Source organism: Antechinus flavipes, chromosome 4 (assembly GCF_016432865.1).
Source record: "Antechinus flavipes isolate AdamAnt ecotype Samford, QLD, Australia chromosome 4, AdamAnt_v2, whole genome shotgun sequence".
In the NCBI taxonomy this organism is placed as follows: Eukaryota; Metazoa; Chordata; class Mammalia; order Dasyuromorphia; family Dasyuridae; genus Antechinus; species Antechinus flavipes.
The window spans coordinates 174575605-174594846 of record NC_067401.1 but is presented as its reverse complement, the minus strand read 5'-3'; the positions used below and the strand labels follow the sequence as shown (position 1 = coordinate 174594846).

Here is a 19242-nt window from a genome sequence, read left to right as displayed (position 1 = left end):
CTACTAATTTCTCTCTTTGATATATTTATATGACTACTTGACATTTATAGTTTTCTTGGTTTCTTGCTAACTAGGCAGCCATGATGGCTGAGGAGCTGAAGAAGGAGCAAGATACCAGTGCCCATTTGGAGAGGATGAAGAAGAACTTAGAGCAGACAGTAAAAGACTTGCAGCATCGCTTGGATGAGGCTGAGCAGCTGGCCCTGAAAGGAGGAAAAAAGCAGATCCAGAAACTGGAAGCCAGAGTAAGTATTCCTGATGTCTGTACTTTTTTGGTGCTGTTTCAAATCATAACAAAAAAAAATTGGTGCGTTTTTTTGAAATAAGAAATCCCCAAAACAAAACAATGAGCAGGTGGCAATGGTTGAAGTCTGAGCTGAAATCCTCTCTCCTTTCTTAGGTGCGAGAGCTTGAAGGGGAGGTAGAAAGTGAGCAGAAACGCAATGCTGAAACTGTGAAAAGTCTACGCAAACATGAAAGGAGAGTGAAGGAGCTCACTTACCAGGTAAAGGGAAGAGACTTTCTGGACTCTGGAAGTCTACAATGGAATTACAAATATTTCTACTTTTAAGGATAATGAAAATGAAATGATATTTTCAAATAAACCACTTATTTACAAAATCTTTCAGACTGAAGAAGACCGTAAGAATGTTCTCAGGCTTCAGGACTTGGTGGACAAACTGCAGTCTAAAGTGAAAGCATACAAGAGACAAGCAGAGGAAGCTGTGAGTACAGATTTGCTCATAATAATGATTTTTTTTTAAATTTGTACCATTCTAGATTTTATCAAGGATTTTATGTGAGGCCTTTTATTTAAGCCTCACAAAAACCTTTTGAAGGTGGTATAGTTATTATCATTCCCCATTTTATGGATGAAAATATTGAGCAGAAAATGTCAGTCTCTTGTCCCAAGGGCCAGGCCTTAAAGATGGATCTTATAACATTAAATTCAACACTAATTCAATGACACTACACTGATTTTTTAGATTGAACATGTGCTCAAAGCTCCTTATTCTACTGTGCTTTCAGGCACAGTTCAGTTCCAGAGCTAAGTAGAAAAAAGGAATAAATAAGCAAAGGTCAAGGAAGGAAGGGAAAGAAATAGAAAAAGGGAAAAGGGGAGACTATTGCCAGCAAAGCAGTAACATTAAAAAGCCCATTTCAATGATGCCAGGACCACATTGAATGATTTAATCTCTGGCTTAGCACTTCTGTCTGCAAACTTTCCACTCAAAGATAATATAGATTTATCTTTTTTATCGATCCCACAAATAAATTTTTCTAAAAAATTCATATAAAATTTTTTGATTTGAGGATAACTAGGGATGATAGCCTAGGCACAGACCAATGTTTATCTATTTATTTTTTGTACTTGTAATTCCAGCATCTAGAACTATCTTATATAATAAATGTTTATTAAATTAAACTGTTGAATTCACAGATGTAGATTAGTATAAGGTGGCATGTACAATCAAGACTTAAATAAGATAGGAAATATCAGATCTTATAAGTGTTAAGCATTTTTTATTTTGTTTCTTTGCCTGGTTTCCAATTTTGCAGCCTTATAAAAATAAGCTTAGGGACTTGAAATTATTTATTTGAATGTTTTATTTACATATTGTTAAATTTTTTATTGAATGAAAATTACTAATAAGTAGTTTAAAAATCAAATAAGACATAGATAAAGAATTGAAGATACCTTAAAGGTCCATTGGTTAGTCCTCATTTTTAGATGAAGACCCAATAGGCAATAAGGTGGCACAGGGGATCTACAATTAGTATAGATGTGAGTTAAAATCTAGTCTCAGACACTTATTATCAATGTGTCCCTGAAAAACTCATTAAACCTCTGTCTGACTAAATTTTTTTAATCTGAAAAATGAAGATAATAATAGCACCTATCTCCAAGTGTTGTTGTGAGAATAAAATGAGAAATCTTAAAATGCTACATAACCAGTTATGTTGTATTGCTATTACGTTATTGTTGATGTTATTATTTTGGATAACTTCCAAGGGGACAAAAGTTAATCTCAAAGGTGCTCTTTCCATTGTGCCCATGTGTTGAAAAATATCAAGGAAATTAATCCTAATATTTTAAAGATGAGTTCTATAGGAGTCAATAGACCTTGTGTGATTTTGTATTCAAGAAAAATCAGAGAATCAAAGTCTAGAGCCAAAAGTTACCTTAGAAAATATTTAATCCAATCTCATTATTTTATAGTTTCAAAATCAAGGTCTAGAAGGGTTCAATGATTTCCTCATGGTCATATCTCATAAGTTTTTTTTTTTCTTTTTTTATTGTTATAATAACTTTTTATTGACAGAACCCATGCCAGGGTAATTTTTTACAACATTATCCCTTGCACTCACTTCTGCTCTGATTTTCCTCTCTCTCCCTCCACCGCTTCCCCTAGATGGCAAGGAGTCCTATGTATGTTAAATATGTGGCAGTATATCCTAGATATAATATATGTGTGCAGAACCAAACAGTTCTCTTATTGCACAGGGAGAATTGGATTCAGAAGGTAGAAATGACCCAGGAAGAAAAAAAATGCAAACAATTTACATTCATTTCCCAGTGTTCTTTCTTTGGGTATAGCTGCTTCTGTCCATCATTCATCAACTGAAACTGAGTTAGGTCTCTTTGTCAAAGAAATCTACTTCTATCAGAATACATCTTCATACAGTATCATTGTTGAAGTATATAATAATCTCCTTTGCTCATTTCATTTAGCATCAGTTCATGTAAGTCTCTCCAAGCCTCTCTGTATTCATCCTGCTGGTCATTTTTTACAGAACAATAATATTCCATAACATTCATATACCACAATTTACCCAACCATTCTCCAATTGATGGGTATCCATTCATTTTCTAGTTTCTAGCCACTACAAACAGGGTTTCCACAAACATTTTGGCACATACAGGTCCCTTTCCCTTCTTTAGTATCTCTTTGGGGTATAAGCCCAGTAGTAGCACTGCTGGATCAAAGGGTATGCATAGTTTGATAACTTTGGGGGCATAATTCCAGATTGCTCTCCAGAATGGTTGGATTCGTTCACAACTCCACCAAAAATGCATCAGTGTCCCAGTTTTCCCGCATCCCCTCCAACATTCATCGTTATTTTTTCCTGTCATCTTAGCCAATCTGACAGGTGTGTAGTGGTATCTCAGAGTTGTCTTAATTTGCATTTCTCTGATCAATAGTGATTTGGAACACTCTTTCATATGAGTGGTAATAGTTTAAATTTCATCATCTGAAAATTGTTCATATCTTTAACCATTTATCAATTGGAGAACGGCTTAATTTCTTATAAACTAGAGTCAATTCTCTATATATTTTCGAAATGAGGCCTTTATCAGAACCTTTAACTGTGAAGATGTTTTCCCAGTTTGTTGCTTCCCTTCTAATCTTGTTTGCATTAGTTTTGTTTGTACAAAGGCTTTTTAATTTGATGTAATCAAAATTTTCTATTTTGTAATCAGTAATGGACTCTAGTTCATCTTTGGTCACAAATTTCTTCCTCCTTCAGAAGTCTGAGAGATAAATTATCCTATGTTCCTCTAATTTATTTATAATCTTGTTCTTTATGCCTAAATCATGGACCCATTTTGATCTTATCTTGGTATATGGTGTTAAGTGTGGGTCCATGCCTAATTTCTGCCATACTAATTTCCAGTTATCCCAGCAGTTTTTGTCAAATAATGAATTCTTATCCCAAAAGTTAGGATCTTTGGGTTTGTCAAAACACTAGATTGCTATAGTTGACTATTTTGTCTTGCGAACCTAACCTATTCCACTGTTCAACTAATCTATTTCTTAGCCAATACCAAATGATTTTGGTGACTGCTGCTTTATAAAATAGTTTTAGATCCAGTACAGCTAGGCCACCTTCATTTGATTTTTTTTTCATTAATTGCCTGAGATTCTTGATCTTTTGTTTTTCCATAGGAATTTTGTTGTTATTTTTTCTAGAGCATTAAAATATTTTCTTGGAAGTCTGATTAGTATAGCACTAAATAAATAGATTAGTTTAGGGAGTATTGTCATCTTTATTATATTTGCTCGGCCTATCCAATAGCACTTAATATTTTTCCAATTATTTAAGTCTGACTTTATTTGTGTGGAAAGATTTTTGTAATTTTACTCATATAATTCCTGACTTTCCTTTGGTAGATAGATTCCCAAACATTGTATGTTGTTGACAGTTATTTTGAATGGAACTTCTCTTTGTATCTCTTGCTGTTGGATTTTGTTGGTCATGTATAAAAATGCTGAGGATTTATGGGGATTTATTTTGTATCCTGCAACTTTGCTAAAGTTATGAATTATTTCTAATAGTTTTTTAGTAGAGTCTGTGGGGTTCTCTAGGTATACCATCATATCATCTGCAAAGAGTGATAGTTTGGTTTCCTTCTTGCCTACTCTAATTCCTTTAATCTCTTTCTTGACTCTTATTGCAGAGGCTAGTGTTTCTAATATAATATTGAATAATAATGGTCATAGTGGGCAACCTTGCTTCACTCCAGATCTTAATGGAAAATGTTCCAGTTTTTCCTCATTGCATATGATGCTTACTAACGGTTTTAAATATATGCTCCTGACTATCTTAAGGAAAAGTCCATTTATTCCTATTAGGAATGGATGTTGGATTTTATCAAATGCTTTTTCTGCGTCTATTGAGATGATCATATGGTTTTTGTTTGATTGGTTATTGATATAGTCAATTATGCTAATAGTTTTCCTAATATTGAACCAGCCCTGCATTCTTGGTATAAATCCTAGTTGGTCATAGTGTATTATGCTGGGGATGATTTTCTGTAATCTTTTTGCTAATATTTTATTTAAGATTTTAGCATCAATATTCATTAGGGAGATTGGTCTATAATTTTCTTTCTCTGTTTTCAGCCTACCTGGTTTAGGTATCAGTACCATGTCTGTGTCATAAAAGGAGTTTGGTAGGACTCCTTCAATCCCTATTTTTTCAAATAGTTTATATAGCATTGGAGTTAATTGTTCTTTAAATGTTTGGTAGAATTCACATGTAAATCCATCTGGTCCTGGGGATTTTTCTTAGGGAGTGGGTTAATAGCTTGTTCTATTTCTTTTTCTAAGATGGGACTGTTTAGGATATTTACTTCTTCCTCTGTTAGTTTGGGCAAGCTATATTTTTGGAGGTATTCTTCTATTTCATTTAAGTTGTCGAATTTATTGGCATAAAGTTGGGCAAAGTAACTCCTAATTATTGCTCTAATTTCCTCTTCGTTAGTGGCGAGTTCTCCCTTTTCATTTTTAAGACTAACAATTTGATTTTCCTCTTTCCTTTTTTAAATCAGATTTACTAAGGGTCTGTCTATTTTGTGGTTTTTTCATAGAACCAACTCTTAGTTTTATTAATTAATTCAATAGTTTTTTTACTTTCAATTTTATTGATCTCTCCTTTTATTTTTAGAATTTCAAGTTTAGTGTTTGACTGGGGGTTTTTAATTTGTTCCTTTTCTAGCATTTTTAGTTGCAAGCCCAATTCATTGACCTTCTCTTTCTCTATTTTATGCAAGTAGGCCTCTAGAGATATGAAATTTCCCCTTATTACCGCTTTGGCTGCATCCCATACATTTTGGTATGATGTCTCATTATTTTCATTTTCTTGGGTGAAGTTATTATGTCTATGATTTGCTGTTTCACCCAATCATTCTTTAGTATGAGATTATTTAGTTTCCAATTATTTTTTGGTCTACTTTCCCCTGGCTTTTTGTTGAATCTAATTTTCATTGCATCGTGGTCTGAAAAGGATGCATTTACTATTTCTGCCTTACTGCGTTTGAGTTTGAGGTTTTTATGTCCTATTAATATGGTCAATTTTTGTATAGGTTCCATGAACTGCTGAAAAGAAAGTGTACTCCTTTCTGTCTCCATTTTGTTTTCTCCAGGGAGCTATCATATCTAACTTTTCTAGTATTCTATTTACCTCTTTGATTTCTTTCTTATTTATTTTGTGGTTTGATTTATCTAATTCTGAGAATGCAAGTTGATATCTCCCACTATTATACTTTTGCTGTCTATTTCTTCTTGCAGCTCTCTTAATTTCTCTTTTAAGAATTTAGATATGGTGCATATATGTTTAATATTGATATTGCTTCACAGAGTCTTTCATTCTCTCACAAATTCATTTCTATTCTCAGGAGGAACAGTCTAATGTCAACCTTTCTAAATTCCGCAAGATCCAGCATGAGCTGGAGGAAGCTGAGGAACGGGCTGATATTGCTGAGTCCCAGGTCAACAAGCTCCGGGTGAAGAGTAGGGAGGTCCATACAAAGATTATAAGTGAGGAATAATCTTCATACCTCCAGGTGATTGAAGAAACACAGAATGTGAAAATCTTTATCACTCTGATTTGTACCTATTTTCTAGAAGATAAAGACTCTAGGAAACTGAAAAGAACTCTCTTGTCTGTCTTTTTCTTTTACCACAACTATTCATTAATTATTATGTGACTTGAGAAAGGACTATGGGGGCTTATACAAAATTCACAATATTCATAGCCTTAGTCATTCAGAAATGAATAAAGAATAGTTGGATTCCTAGGCACAATCTGCAAAGGACATAAGTATATCAGGGGGAAAAGATAAGGAGTAGTTTGTTTTTCTGGCACATTTATATTTTTTAATCTTCTTTTGTCCCTTATTTCCTATGCACCTTAGTGCCCTTATGTATAGGTTGCCCAGAATCTAAAACAATCCCCCATGATAATTCTCCATAAATCCTAAATCCTAAAATCCACAAATCCTAAATCCTTCCTTTCATGTATAGCAATGCCTACCATGGTCCCCGCTACTAGAAGAAAATGTGTTACATTTCACCCTTTTCCCTTGGTTCTCCAGTATTCTTAAATGGCTAAAAGACATCTAGTCTCTCTGCTATTGACTCTAGTGACTACAAACTGTGTTGTTCCAATTTTAAGGGAGAGATCTTGCATTCCAGTTCCATTTAATCATTAAAAGTCCAAAGAGGCTTTATAAAAGAATATTTACTTCAAAAATATAAAAAGAGGAAACATATAAATGTTCCCAACTATCGGCCATATGGGTTCTTAATCCTCCTGTATCCCTACTCCCCATACACATACAAACACTACCTTAATCTCTGAAAAGGGGAGACCAATTAGGTTCATGGTCTAATCCAGTTCCTATAATGCCAACTTCCACTAAGTTCTAAATCTAAAGCTACTCTTGGGCTTAAATCCTAGGTACTTTGGCGTCTAAGAGTTTCTCTGCTATACTGGTTGAAGATCTGAATTGAAATCTAGCCTCAAAGACCAGTATTACTTTGAGACTAGATTTGGGAACTCCATTGCTTATGCCTAAAGTTTAATTAAAAGGACAAAGGAAATAGACAAGACCAAAATCCCAAGCCTAATTCTCAAAAACATAAGAGAAGAGGGAAAAGCAGTCCTTCTATTCACTCAGCTTAGTTCATGGTATATACCCATGCTATAGGTCAGGACTGAGAAACCTTTTTTTCTCTCAAAGATCATTAGGATATTTATAACATAATTCACAAGCCATACAAAATTATCGACTTATAGAACTCAAGTAGTGGAAGATTGCTGTATCTAGCTGTCAATTCATTATCCTGTGATTACCTTGGCAAGGCGAGACCAAATGATTTCACAGACCTTATAAGGCCCTCGGGCAGTTTGTTTTCCCCCTTACTACAGGTGAACAGAATCTTCACCCTTTGTATGGAACCAGAAAAAGAGAGACTATCTGAATCAAGTTAATATTCAATCCAATATTAGATTGGAAAAACATTTTAGATGCTTAATATGTACTAAACTATGTGGAAACAAACAGAAAAGTGAGCCAATCCTTAATCTTAAAAGAATGCATTCTAATTGGAAGAGACAACATATATAGGAAAGTTTTCATCTAAGTACTAGGACAAGGGATATTTAGGCTATCCAGGTAGGAATGAAAGATCCTGGAGAGAAAGGGAAATTTTGGAGAAGCTAAAAGTGAGAGAAGTGGCTTGATGGCTAAAGTCTGAGGTAGGGCTGTTAGTGTAATAGGCTCTGATGTCCTTAACTATGTGGTGGGCTCAAATAAGCTTAATTTTCCCTATTGTCTCCAAAAGAACACACTTTATACTAAATTCATGAAGCGGGGGTTCTATAGACACAAATAGAATAGTGGGTATTGGTTTACCTAATTTGGGACTACAAAATAATTTCTGACCAAATAATTATATTTTACTTTTGACTTTTATTGTAGAATAAGAGATATCCTTCCTACAAGAAAACTTTTGTTCCCCAAGACTCAATAAAATCAATTAAACTTTGGAAATCATATACCCAAAATTAAAAAAAAAACATTTTTCAGTAAAGCAATATATATATATATATATATATATATATATATATATATATATATATATATTATATATATATATATATATATATATAGTATATATATATAGTATATAGTATAGGTACTAGATACTAGGGGAAAAAAGGACTAACACAAGCCAGAATTCGCCTTAGAAAAATTGACATTCTAATTTATGATTCAGATTCCTACATGATAGCTTTCAAGTCACTGCCATAGGCTCACAAAATCCTGTATCTTGTGGATTTCCTAACAAACAGAAGAATGTGGAAATGACCGAAGACCTTATAATATCTATGGTACCATCTTAGACTTGCCATTTTTAACAGATAATGTGGGTGATAATAGAACAAGACAGAGCCTTCCAAAAATTGACTGGTTATATCTGGTGATTAAACTGCCAAGGTAGCTAGAATTCTTTACTTCTTCTCTTTCTACTAATGGGAACTTAGTTCAAAAACTTAATCTCCAGTTATCATCTGGATGTTTATCATCTTGTTTCCTTCCAGGAAAGGAGGAGAGAAAGGAAGAGAGACAAGCTATTTATCCCTCCCAGGCTGCCAATCAAAAGTGGACAGTAATGCCTTTACATTTGTTTGACTTAAAAAACTTATGTTTTATGAAAAAATTCTCTAAATCACTATTGATCAAAGAAATGCAAATTAAGACAACTGTGAGATACCACTATATACCTCACAGATTGACTAAGATGACAGGAAAAGATAATGATAAATGTTGGAGGAGATGTGGGAAAACTGGAACACTTAAATATATTATTGGTGGAGTTATGAACTGATTCAATCATTCTGTGGAGCAATTTGGAACTATACCCAAAGAGCTATCAAATTGTGCATACCTTTTGATCCAGCAGTGTGTCTACTGTATCTATATCCTATAAAAAAATAGAAAAAGATCCATTTGTGCAAAAATGTTTATAGCAGCCCTTTTTGTAGTGACAAGGACCTGGAAACTGAGTGGATGCCCATCAGCTGGATAATGGCTGAATAAAATGTGGTATATGAATGTTATGGAATATTATTGTTCTATAAGAAATGATCAGCAAGATGCTTTCAGAAAGGCCTAATGAGATTTAAATGGACTGAAACTAAGTGAAGTGAGTAGAAGCAAGAGAACATTGTGCACAGCAACAACAACATTATGCTATGATTAATTCTGATGGACATGGCTCTTTTCAACAATGAGGTGATTCAGGCTAATTCTAATAGATTAGTGATGGATAGAGCCATCTGCATCCAGACAGTGGACTATGGGGACTGAATGTGAATCACAACATAGTATCTTTACCTTTTTGTTGCTGTTTGCTTGCTTTTTTTGTTTTCTTTCTCATTTTTTCTTTTTGATCTGATTTTTCTTGTGCAACATGATAATTGTGGAAATTTGTATAGAAGAACTGCACATGTTTAATATATATTGGATTGTTTACTGTCTAGGAGAGGAGGTGGGGGGAAGAGATAGAGAAAAATTTTGGAACAGAAGGTTTTGCAAGAGTGAATGTTGAGGACAATTTTGCATATTTTTTGAAAATAAAAAATATTATTAAAAAAACTTATGATTAAATTCACCTAGGCTAACTTGTTTTATTATCTGAGGTGTGGAAGTACTGGAGGGAAGAGGGTTTGTCCTCCTAGAAATGATAGAGATGGCTCTCTTAATGCTTAAAGTAGAGAGAGAAATGTATGTATTAATATCCTCCCCAGGCCCATTTAGAAAATATATCTTAAGCAAACATGAGAAGCTTATGAGTTTTTCTGCCATTTTGGCTTGAGGCATCATTTCTGCAGCTGTTGATTGGGCACTGAGGGTGCTTGGCTGAGTCCATGTGTGCTTTCTGCTTTGCCCCTGATATTAGAAGGATTACTACCACTAAGCTAAGTTTGAAACCAGAAAATATGTGTGAGTATCTCAATTGTATAAAGACATTTGATAAAGTTTCTAATGATACACTTTTCTCCAAGACAGATAAATGTAAATTGATTTGGAATTCTGCTTCTGCTAATTACTGTGCTACATTGGGCAAAATACTTTTTGCTCTAGTCCTCAGTTTTCTCATATGTAAAATGAGGGTATTGTAGATAGAGATAGAGATAGACAGACAGAGACATCTACATCTACATCTATATATATCTATATCTATATCTATATATCTATATATAAATATATAGATATATGTACTGTATATAGCTATAAAATGATGAGGTTTCATTAGATAATTTCTAAGTTTCTAGTTCTAAATTCTATGAGAATGTAATCATACCCTAGCAAACTGAAATTTGACTCTTGAAATTTAACCTCAAATTTTACTTTCTTTGCAATGTCTCCCATGCTAGACATCCAACAGGACTCAATTCAAATTTCTCTCAGTTAATCTCAATAGTACTCTTAAAGCTACATAACAATCTTTTATTCTTCTCTGCTTAACTTTCTATCATGTTCCCTGCAGCAATTACTATTAGCCTTTTCTCTCATAAAGTCTATTATTGAATACCTACTTCCACTTTCTAAGGAAATGAATTTGCCTTTTACTTTACTAAGTAATTAACAATCATCACTCATGAATTACCTCATTTTGCCTCCTGAAATCTACAAAAATCTATTTTCATAATCCTCTCCTCCTTTGTTTTAATGTCCCTAACTGATGAAATGTAGACCTGCTATGACTATTCACATGTAATAATGCTTATTTATTAGATAGAATTGTGTAGATGATAGAATACCCACAAGTAAACAAACTCTTTGACTTGGGAGTAGTTAAAATTACAGCTAAATCAAGGAGAAAACAATTCCACCAGCTCTGGCTCCTCTCAGCAGTCTCTAAGGTTTCAGGTATTGGGAATCAATTTCTTGATTCCCAATGGAGGACTGGTTTATGATACTTCATGATACTCATATGAGTGCCTAATTAGAAAACTGGAAAAATTCCATAGATCACACTTATCTAGATTTTAGCAAAATATTTGACAAAATCTCTTGTGCTTTCTGTGTGGCAAAATGAAATAATATATGGGCTATGTGAGAACTGGTTTAAGTAGATTTGGAACTGATTCAATCTTAATTTGTCATGAGGTCTTTGGTGGAATAGATCTACATTTAACCTGTGCCATTTTTATTAATGACGGATAAATTCAGAGGTGTAATTCTTATCAGAGTTGCATATGACACAAAACTGGGAGCTAAAGTTAATACATCAGATAACCATGATGATATACAGATTTTTAACAGGCTAGAATCCTGGGCTAAATTGAAAAATGAAATTTAAGAGGGATGAATATGGAGTTTTAAACTACCCAATAATGATCCAGATTCATATCCTAAACGAGACTTAAGTTATGGGAATTAGAAACAATGAATAGATATTGAAGGGGAGCAAATTTCTACTCAACCTAAGAAGGAACTATTTAATACTATGCAACAGGCATTGTCTTAAGCACCAAAGAAGAGTAAAAGATTACCCTACCCTGAGATAATAATATGCAAACAACTATGTACATACAAGATAAATACAGAGTTGATTAAAAGTCATCTAAGAGGTATGGCCTTAACATTAAAGAAGATCTGGGGAAGGATACTCAGGAAAAATATCCTTCAGAAGATGGAGTGTGATCTGAGTCTTGAAGAAAGCCAGAGAAACAGAGGTAAAGAAAGCATCTAAGCATGGAAGGATAGTCAATGATAAAGTAGAGTTAAGTTATTGTGTCTTGTGAAAGAAGGCCACTGTTGGTGTATCATAGAATATTTTAAAGGGAGTAAAGACTAGAAAATTAGAAAAAAGATTAGAAAAATGAGAAAAGTCAAGGTCATAAAGAAGTGTAAATGCTGAACAACGAATTTAATATTTGATTTTGAAATTAATGAGGAGTTACTGAAGTTTGTTATTGACAGGGAAAATGATGCAAACTTGAGCTTTACAAAAATCTCTTTGGCAGTTGAGTAGAGAAAAGATTATATTGAAAAAATATTTGACCACAGGGACAAACTCTTGAAAAAGGATATCATCTCAGAAAAAATAGTGATAATTACAATAATAATAATTACCATTTTATATTTATTGTAATTTATTTATATAATAATAATAGCTAGCTTGAAGGTTTACAAATCCCCTTGCAAATACTATCTCATATATCATTGCAATAACCATGTCCCTATTACTTTCTTAAGCTCAGACAATCAATAAAACAATAAATTGAGCCCTGATTTATAGCTTTTGGTGTTTTCAAGTTGTAAATGCTTGCACTGTAAATTTAACAATGGAACTTTTTCAGACCTCCAACCCACCCTTGGGTAAAACCTAGAGGTGATTTTGATTGACATTTCTCTTATTATTAGTGATCAGGAGCATTTCATATAGTTGTTAATAGTTTGCAATTCTTTTGAGAATCATTTGTTCCCATCCTTTGACCAAATGGGAATGGCTTTCAGTTTGATATTTAAACAAATGAAGGAGAAAAAAATTTACTCAATTGTACAGAACTGATATTAAGAAAAGCAAAAAATTTTTTCTTCTTTGTCTCAGAATAAGTTACTTGTTCCAATGTATTAATCATAAAGTTCCAGTAAACCATAATTCAATTAACAGATATCTTAAGCCTGTGGATTACAATTCAAAATACATTGATACATATGATACTCATACTTCATTAGGTGCATTCTTTTTATTTTATTCAACACCAAGTGTCTATAAAGAAGCATGCAGTTCTTGTGTATAACTTGTAATTCTACAATACTTTCAGGTTTAAAAATTTTTCTGTTAACCCTGTAAGGTAAATTTTATGAAATTGTACCTGTTTTAAATTGAAGCTCAGAAAGCTGAAGCAACTTTTCCAGAATCATATGGAAAATGAACATCAAAGCTGAAGTTCAAATTCAGGTCTCCTGACTGCAGAACTAATTCCTGTATGTTATATTGAATATGGGAAAGTAGCCTACCTCCTTGTCCCATAGTGAAAGTACCTGGGAGATTTGTCATTTTCAATAAATAGTGGGTGAAAAATTAAGAGGTGATTAAGATCTATTTGCTGGGCCATTTGCTGTGGGTCACAGTGAAAAGTGACAAATCCTTTTCATATGCTTTTCACTATATCATGAGTATCATTAAGTATCATTAGTTATATATAATGTTATATGTTATATGCATTATATATAAATATATAGAAAGATATGTGTTAATATAAGCTATAGACCATTATACCATTATTATTTTATATACCATAATATCATAGGCATAATATAAAAATTATATAAATATATATTTATATAAAATATAATGTTATATATAACATAAGTTAGGGGCAGCTAGGTAATGTAGTGGATAGAGTGTTGACCCTGGAGGTAGGAGGACCTGAATTCAAATCCAGTTTCAGACATTTACTAGCTATGTGACAATCAACAAGTCACTTAATCCTATTTGCTTCAGTTCCTTGTCTATAAAATGAGCTGGAGAAGGAAATGTTAAATCACTCTAATATGTTTGCCAAGAAAACCAAAAATGGGATCACAAAGAGTCACACATGTCTGAAAATGATTTAATACACATAACATAAGCTATATAATATTACCCATACTCTGAATTCATCACTCTTTTCTTTGGCCCTAATACCAGAACTCTCCTTTCCACAATTCTCTAATTCCTCACACTGCCCAAGTGTGGCAATTGAATTGAAAGAAGGAAATTTCTGTCTCATGTTCATTAGTGAAGCAGTTTGGCTAACACATTCTGGGTTCTATGAACTTAAAAAAATAATTTCCATAACTTTCTGAAATTAGTTTCTTGGTAATCTTATATATTTTTATTTTATGCTTTTAAAAGCATTATTCTGACATTTTCTCTTTATTTAAGATAGTTTATTTAAGATAAGTTAAGATTTAAAAAAATTTAAGATATTTAAGTTTATTTAAGACATTTTCTCTTTTTGGTTTACAAGGAAAAAACCTCATCAATTTGCAAAAAGGGTCCATAACATAAAAAAAAAAAAGACAACCCCCAGTCTAGGGTACAGAGAGCTGACCTTGAAGTCAGGGAAAGCTGACATATAATACTGAAGAAGTTGTTTAACCTCTTTGTACCTCAAGCATATTACAAAACAGATGCTGATTTGCATTTATTCGGGGGAATTTCATCACTGAAAATTCCTTTTACCCCAATGAAATCAGAAGTCTAATTTCCATCTTCCCCTGTCCCCTAAAGTGCATTACTACTTACTCCCAAGTGAATTGCTTGAGGCTCTTCTACCAAAAAAAAAAAAAAAAAGATTGATTCCTTTTAAGAGTTAATAAATAACATTACAAAACCTTCCACACAATAGGCTACCTATTTTTTGGTGCTAATCTAATGAGAAACTGGCTGAGAGTTGGCAGAGAGGATGAGTGATACAATGATTGAGCTAGTTAAAAGCATCTAGAAGCCCTGAATCCCAATCTCCTGTTTAATACCGATATAGAACCCAGGATCATCCTATTTATAGGAGATTGATTCACTTACTTAATGTGACAAGAAATATTTCTAATTATATCCATTCACAGTTAGTTGTTGCATATTAAGCTAGGAGATTGCCAAAAATGTTTTGCCAAAAATGTTTTGAGCAACGAAAGCAGAGGAGCCTGCTGTGTTGGCAGATCGGTCTCTATAAAAGTGCTGTTGGGGCAGCTCAGTCCTGTCCTTCCTCAAAATCTTTCAAGGTATGTGCTCATACACATTTGCATATTTAGAAGTGTTCATATTTGTGGGAACAGGGGAAAATGAGATATAAACTTCTCATGAAGTTTGTATCTCCTCTTCCAAATGAGAGTTCTACTCCCTGTGGATGCTGTATTGATGCATCCCTGAACTGCAACAGTTATTTCCTGGAATTTTAATGTTGCATTCCTAATGATCCTGATGCCTTAATAATCCCAGCTCTCAGAGCTTAACTGACAATCACAGCATCACTAAGTAGCATCTTGTGATTAAATGTCATGTTTTCTTTCTCCCTCTACCCATCTCTTGTAGTGATCTGCCTCGAACCTGTATCTTCTTCATCTGGTAACACAAGAGGTAAGAGACAAATTTAATTGTATCATATATTAACAGTAATAATAATAGAAATAATAATGTCTTGCATTGATAGAGTACTTTATTGTTAATAGTGTTTTTCACATTTTTTGTCTTATTTGACCCTTGTAGTAACTCATGAGGTAGACAGAGCCAGTATTATCATCCTATCTTACAGATGAGAACACCAAGAAGCACAGAAAAGAAGTGGCTTCTCTTCTATCCCAGTTAGGATAGTCTCTGGACAAGAAAGCAATGATATCATTGCATATCAATGAGTAACTGTTTTATGTACTAGTATCAAAAATATAGAAACATAAGAAGCAAATTATCTCTTGAAATCATGAAAAAAATCTTCCTTATAATTTTTTACAAATTCAGCAAGAATATAGTCTTTCATATTTTTATCTAGAACAAAGTTCTGAACTTTTTTGTATTGCAGCTCTTTGCTAGATCTGGACTTCTCTTAAAATAATATTGATAAATGCATAACATAAAATACATAGGATTACAAAGAAAACCAATTCTAGTGAAATCCAGTTATAAAAATGTTCTTTTTTTAAAGTTCACAAATTATAGATTAAGAATTTTTGAATTCTAGATGCTTATCCTAATTGGAGCAAACAGATGTAACAAAGTATTCGTGGCCTAAACAAGCATAATAATTCATTTCTTTAAGCAGTCAAATTTACAAAGTATTTTCCTCCAACAAACCTTTGAGTGAAAATATCTTCATTTCAGATAGGTTATAGGATTCTTGAGGTCAGAGACTGTTTCACTTGGGTTTTTGTGTCCTGAGTTCCTGACACAGTGTTTGGCATACAGTAAGTTCTTAATAGACATTTATCAATGAAGAAATTAACAGTCATAATCACTCAGTAGCAATCCTGGTATTTCTATTGACTCTTGCTACTTATGTAAGGTTAGTTGACATCTCTCTTAGTTTACAAGTCATAAAATAGGGATTGTATATAACTGTTTTCTATTACTCAAAGCAATTGAGAAGCTGTATTAGTAAATAAATTCATAATTGTCTAGTGGTCAAAAACATTAGCAACAGACAAAATGACCTTTTTAGCTTCTACACAAATTCAAAAGTCTTATGAAGCACCTTGCCCATTGCTTTGGAAACCTCTGTTTCACTTCTTATTTAAAGTCTCTGCCATCAATGATAATATTCCTTAAATCTTTGTGGCATATACTTAGGTAGATAAATAAAATACTTAATTTTGCTTTGAAACTTTAGATCAGCAGGTAATTGTATTTAGAGGATTAATAAAAATAAATTAAACAATGAATAAATAAAAATATGAATATAAAATTATTTCAAAGTGGAAGCAAGCCAGACAAAATATAAATGAAGCAAAAAGCTCTGGGCTAGGATTTAGAAGTCTTCCATTCCAGTTGTAGTTCTGTTGTTATATGTCCTTGGGCAAAGAACTTTTTCTTATTTAGGCCTCAGTTTACTCCCTTATAAAATAAGAAAAGTGGACTAGATTAGTGTTTCTCAAACTTTTGTTTCCAGTATCTTTATACTACTAAAATTATTGAGGATCTGTCCAAAAAGTTTTTGTGATTTATATTTATAGATATTTATCATATTAGAAATAAAAAACAATTATGAATTTTCAGATCCTCTAAAAGAATTTCAGAGATGCCCAGAATTCTCTGGACCACACTTTAAGAACTAGTAGACAAGATGATCACAAAAGTATCTTTCTTCTCTAAAAATTTATGAACCTATCCAGGTAATCTTTTTGACACAAAATCTATGCACCAGACAACTTTACAACTAAAATTGTTAAATGCCCAACCACATTGATAGAGGGAGTTTACTCACCAGGAGTTCTCCACACTGATGAAATCACAGGTGTAGATCAAAAAAGAAAAAAAATACACACTCAAAACTCCACAGGTACCATGAAACTGGGTAAAAAAAATCTGATCTTCTAATCTTTTTTTCACCCATGAACTCATGAGAAACACAATTATGCCAAATAGAAAATAATTATACCTCTGGCACTATTGACTGAATTTTCACATTTAAAAAAATGAATAATTGATTATTCAGTCTTCATTGTTTTCTTTCCTTCATCCAGATTATTTATATTTAAGGCATTTTCTGCAAATAAGCCAATTCTTAGAGATAACTAGTAGCATTAATATACCTTTAGCTGTATATGTGATTTATAATAATGACCCAGAATGACTTGGGCCAGTAGAGAATCCACTTTGTGTTCTTTGAAAGTTCTCCTTTTAGACTCATTAACTCCTCAAAGGCAATGGATTTTAATTTAGTTTTTATCCCCTCAAGGTCTGTTTCATGGCTTTGCAGATACCAAGTGCTCAGAATACTTGTGTTGACTGGCTGAAATTTCAATTCCCTTGCACTTTTAACTGAGGGCTCAAAATACACAACATAGGATGGAACTTAACATGTCATAAAAAACTAAGTTGTTAAAACATAAGGTTCCAAAATCAGTGATCTGATCTCCTTTGTCAGGTATATCTGGTGGCAAACTGGAGTGATCATAGAACTAAAGCTGGTAGGGAAAGTAAACCTGGCAAATGGTCTATCTGAGGCTAACTCAGCAAAACTGAATCATCCTTTTATTAATTTGCATGATATACACAATGAATTTGCTGAATCACCTTGCCCATTTTTTGTCATTGTTGCTTTTTTAAAAAAATTAATCTAGACCTAATATTTCATCTATGTAAGATACTTCTGATTCAGAAATTTCCTCTACCAATTTAGATTTGCAAATTATTTGCAAATAGTAGTCTTAGAGAATTGTGAAAGTATTGAGAGGTTAAGTGATTTGTTCATGAACACACTCTCTAGAACTTGTCAGAGGTGGACTGGGGATACAAAAATATAAATGAAACAAAGGCAGTTTTTAACAAACTTGCATTATACATATATATGTATATTAGTACAAAAATATGTACATTTTGAAGAAGATCTATGAAAAAATTGTTATAGACAACTCCCATTTAGGAAATTCCTTCTTCCATTGCAAATCAGTATCTATTCTGTAGGTTATGGTATTCAAAAAATGCCTTGAACTCAAGAGATTAAATGACTTTCTCAGGAACACGTAGCCAAATATGGATCAAAGGTGAATGAAATTTATTAGCATCAAAGCAAAATCTCTAAAAATTGTGCCCTTCTTCTTCTCATACAAAATAAATCCAATGTATAATAAAAAAAGAAGTACTGAGGCATTAGAGAAATATTTATGTGGGATGGGGAAATTTTAAGAAAGGTCTTCTGTAGGAGATAGTAAGTCATTTTCTTGCTCTACTCTTCAAATTCTTTTCTGGAAAATGAAGAAGTTCAACAACTAAGTTAAGTCATCTTTAAGTTCCCCTTCAGCTCAAAAATCTCCTGAATCTATATTTTTCCCCTTCAGGTCCCTGAAGTGTGCTGCCACCAATAAGCCGCAGCCATGAGTTCAGATGCTGAGATGGCTGTTTTTGGGGAAGCCGCTCCTTATCTCAGGAAGTCTGAGAAGGAGCGGATTGAAGCCCAGAACAAGCCTTTTGATGCAAAGAATTCTGTATTTGTTGTGGAACCCAAGGAATCCTATGTGAAAAGTACCATTCAGAGTAGGGAAGGGGGGAAGGTGACAGTGAAGACTGAAGGTGGAGCGGTGAGTAAGGGATGGGTTGGGAGGAAGGAGGGAAGAAGAGAAAAAAAGAGAGAGACACAGAGAGAGAGAGACAGAGACAGAGAGATATAGCCAGAGATAGAAAGAGACAGAGATAGAAAGACAGACAGACAGAGATAGAGAGACAGAAACAGAGAGAC

At 33.3% G+C, this 19242-nt stretch overlaps 2 protein-coding genes across 2 annotated transcripts in view; both read left to right on the top strand.

The window, feature by feature from the left end:
• The window catches only part of LOC127560730 (myosin-1), a 39521-nt gene extending 33081 nt beyond the window's left edge, over positions 1 to 6440 (top strand). Inside the window, exons 36-39 of the mRNA XM_051995554.1 lie at positions 75 to 245; positions 401 to 505; positions 630 to 725; positions 6182 to 6440. Coding sequence (XP_051851514.1) covers positions 75 to 245; positions 401 to 505; positions 630 to 725; positions 6182 to 6334 — 525 coding nt within the window. The 3' untranslated portion in view covers positions 6335 to 6440. The remainder of the gene's footprint in view (positions 1 to 74; positions 246 to 400; positions 506 to 629; positions 726 to 6181) is intronic.
• Positions 6441 to 15386: 8946 nt separating this feature from the next.
• Positions 15387 to 19242, top strand: part of LOC127560729 (myosin-4) — a 30890-nt gene continuing 27034 nt past the window's right edge. The window contains exons 1-2 of the mRNA XM_051995553.1: positions 15387 to 15431; positions 18845 to 19084. Coding sequence (XP_051851513.1) covers positions 18881 to 19084 — 204 coding nt within the window. The 5' untranslated portion in view covers positions 15387 to 15431; positions 18845 to 18880. The remainder of the gene's footprint in view (positions 15432 to 18844; positions 19085 to 19242) is intronic.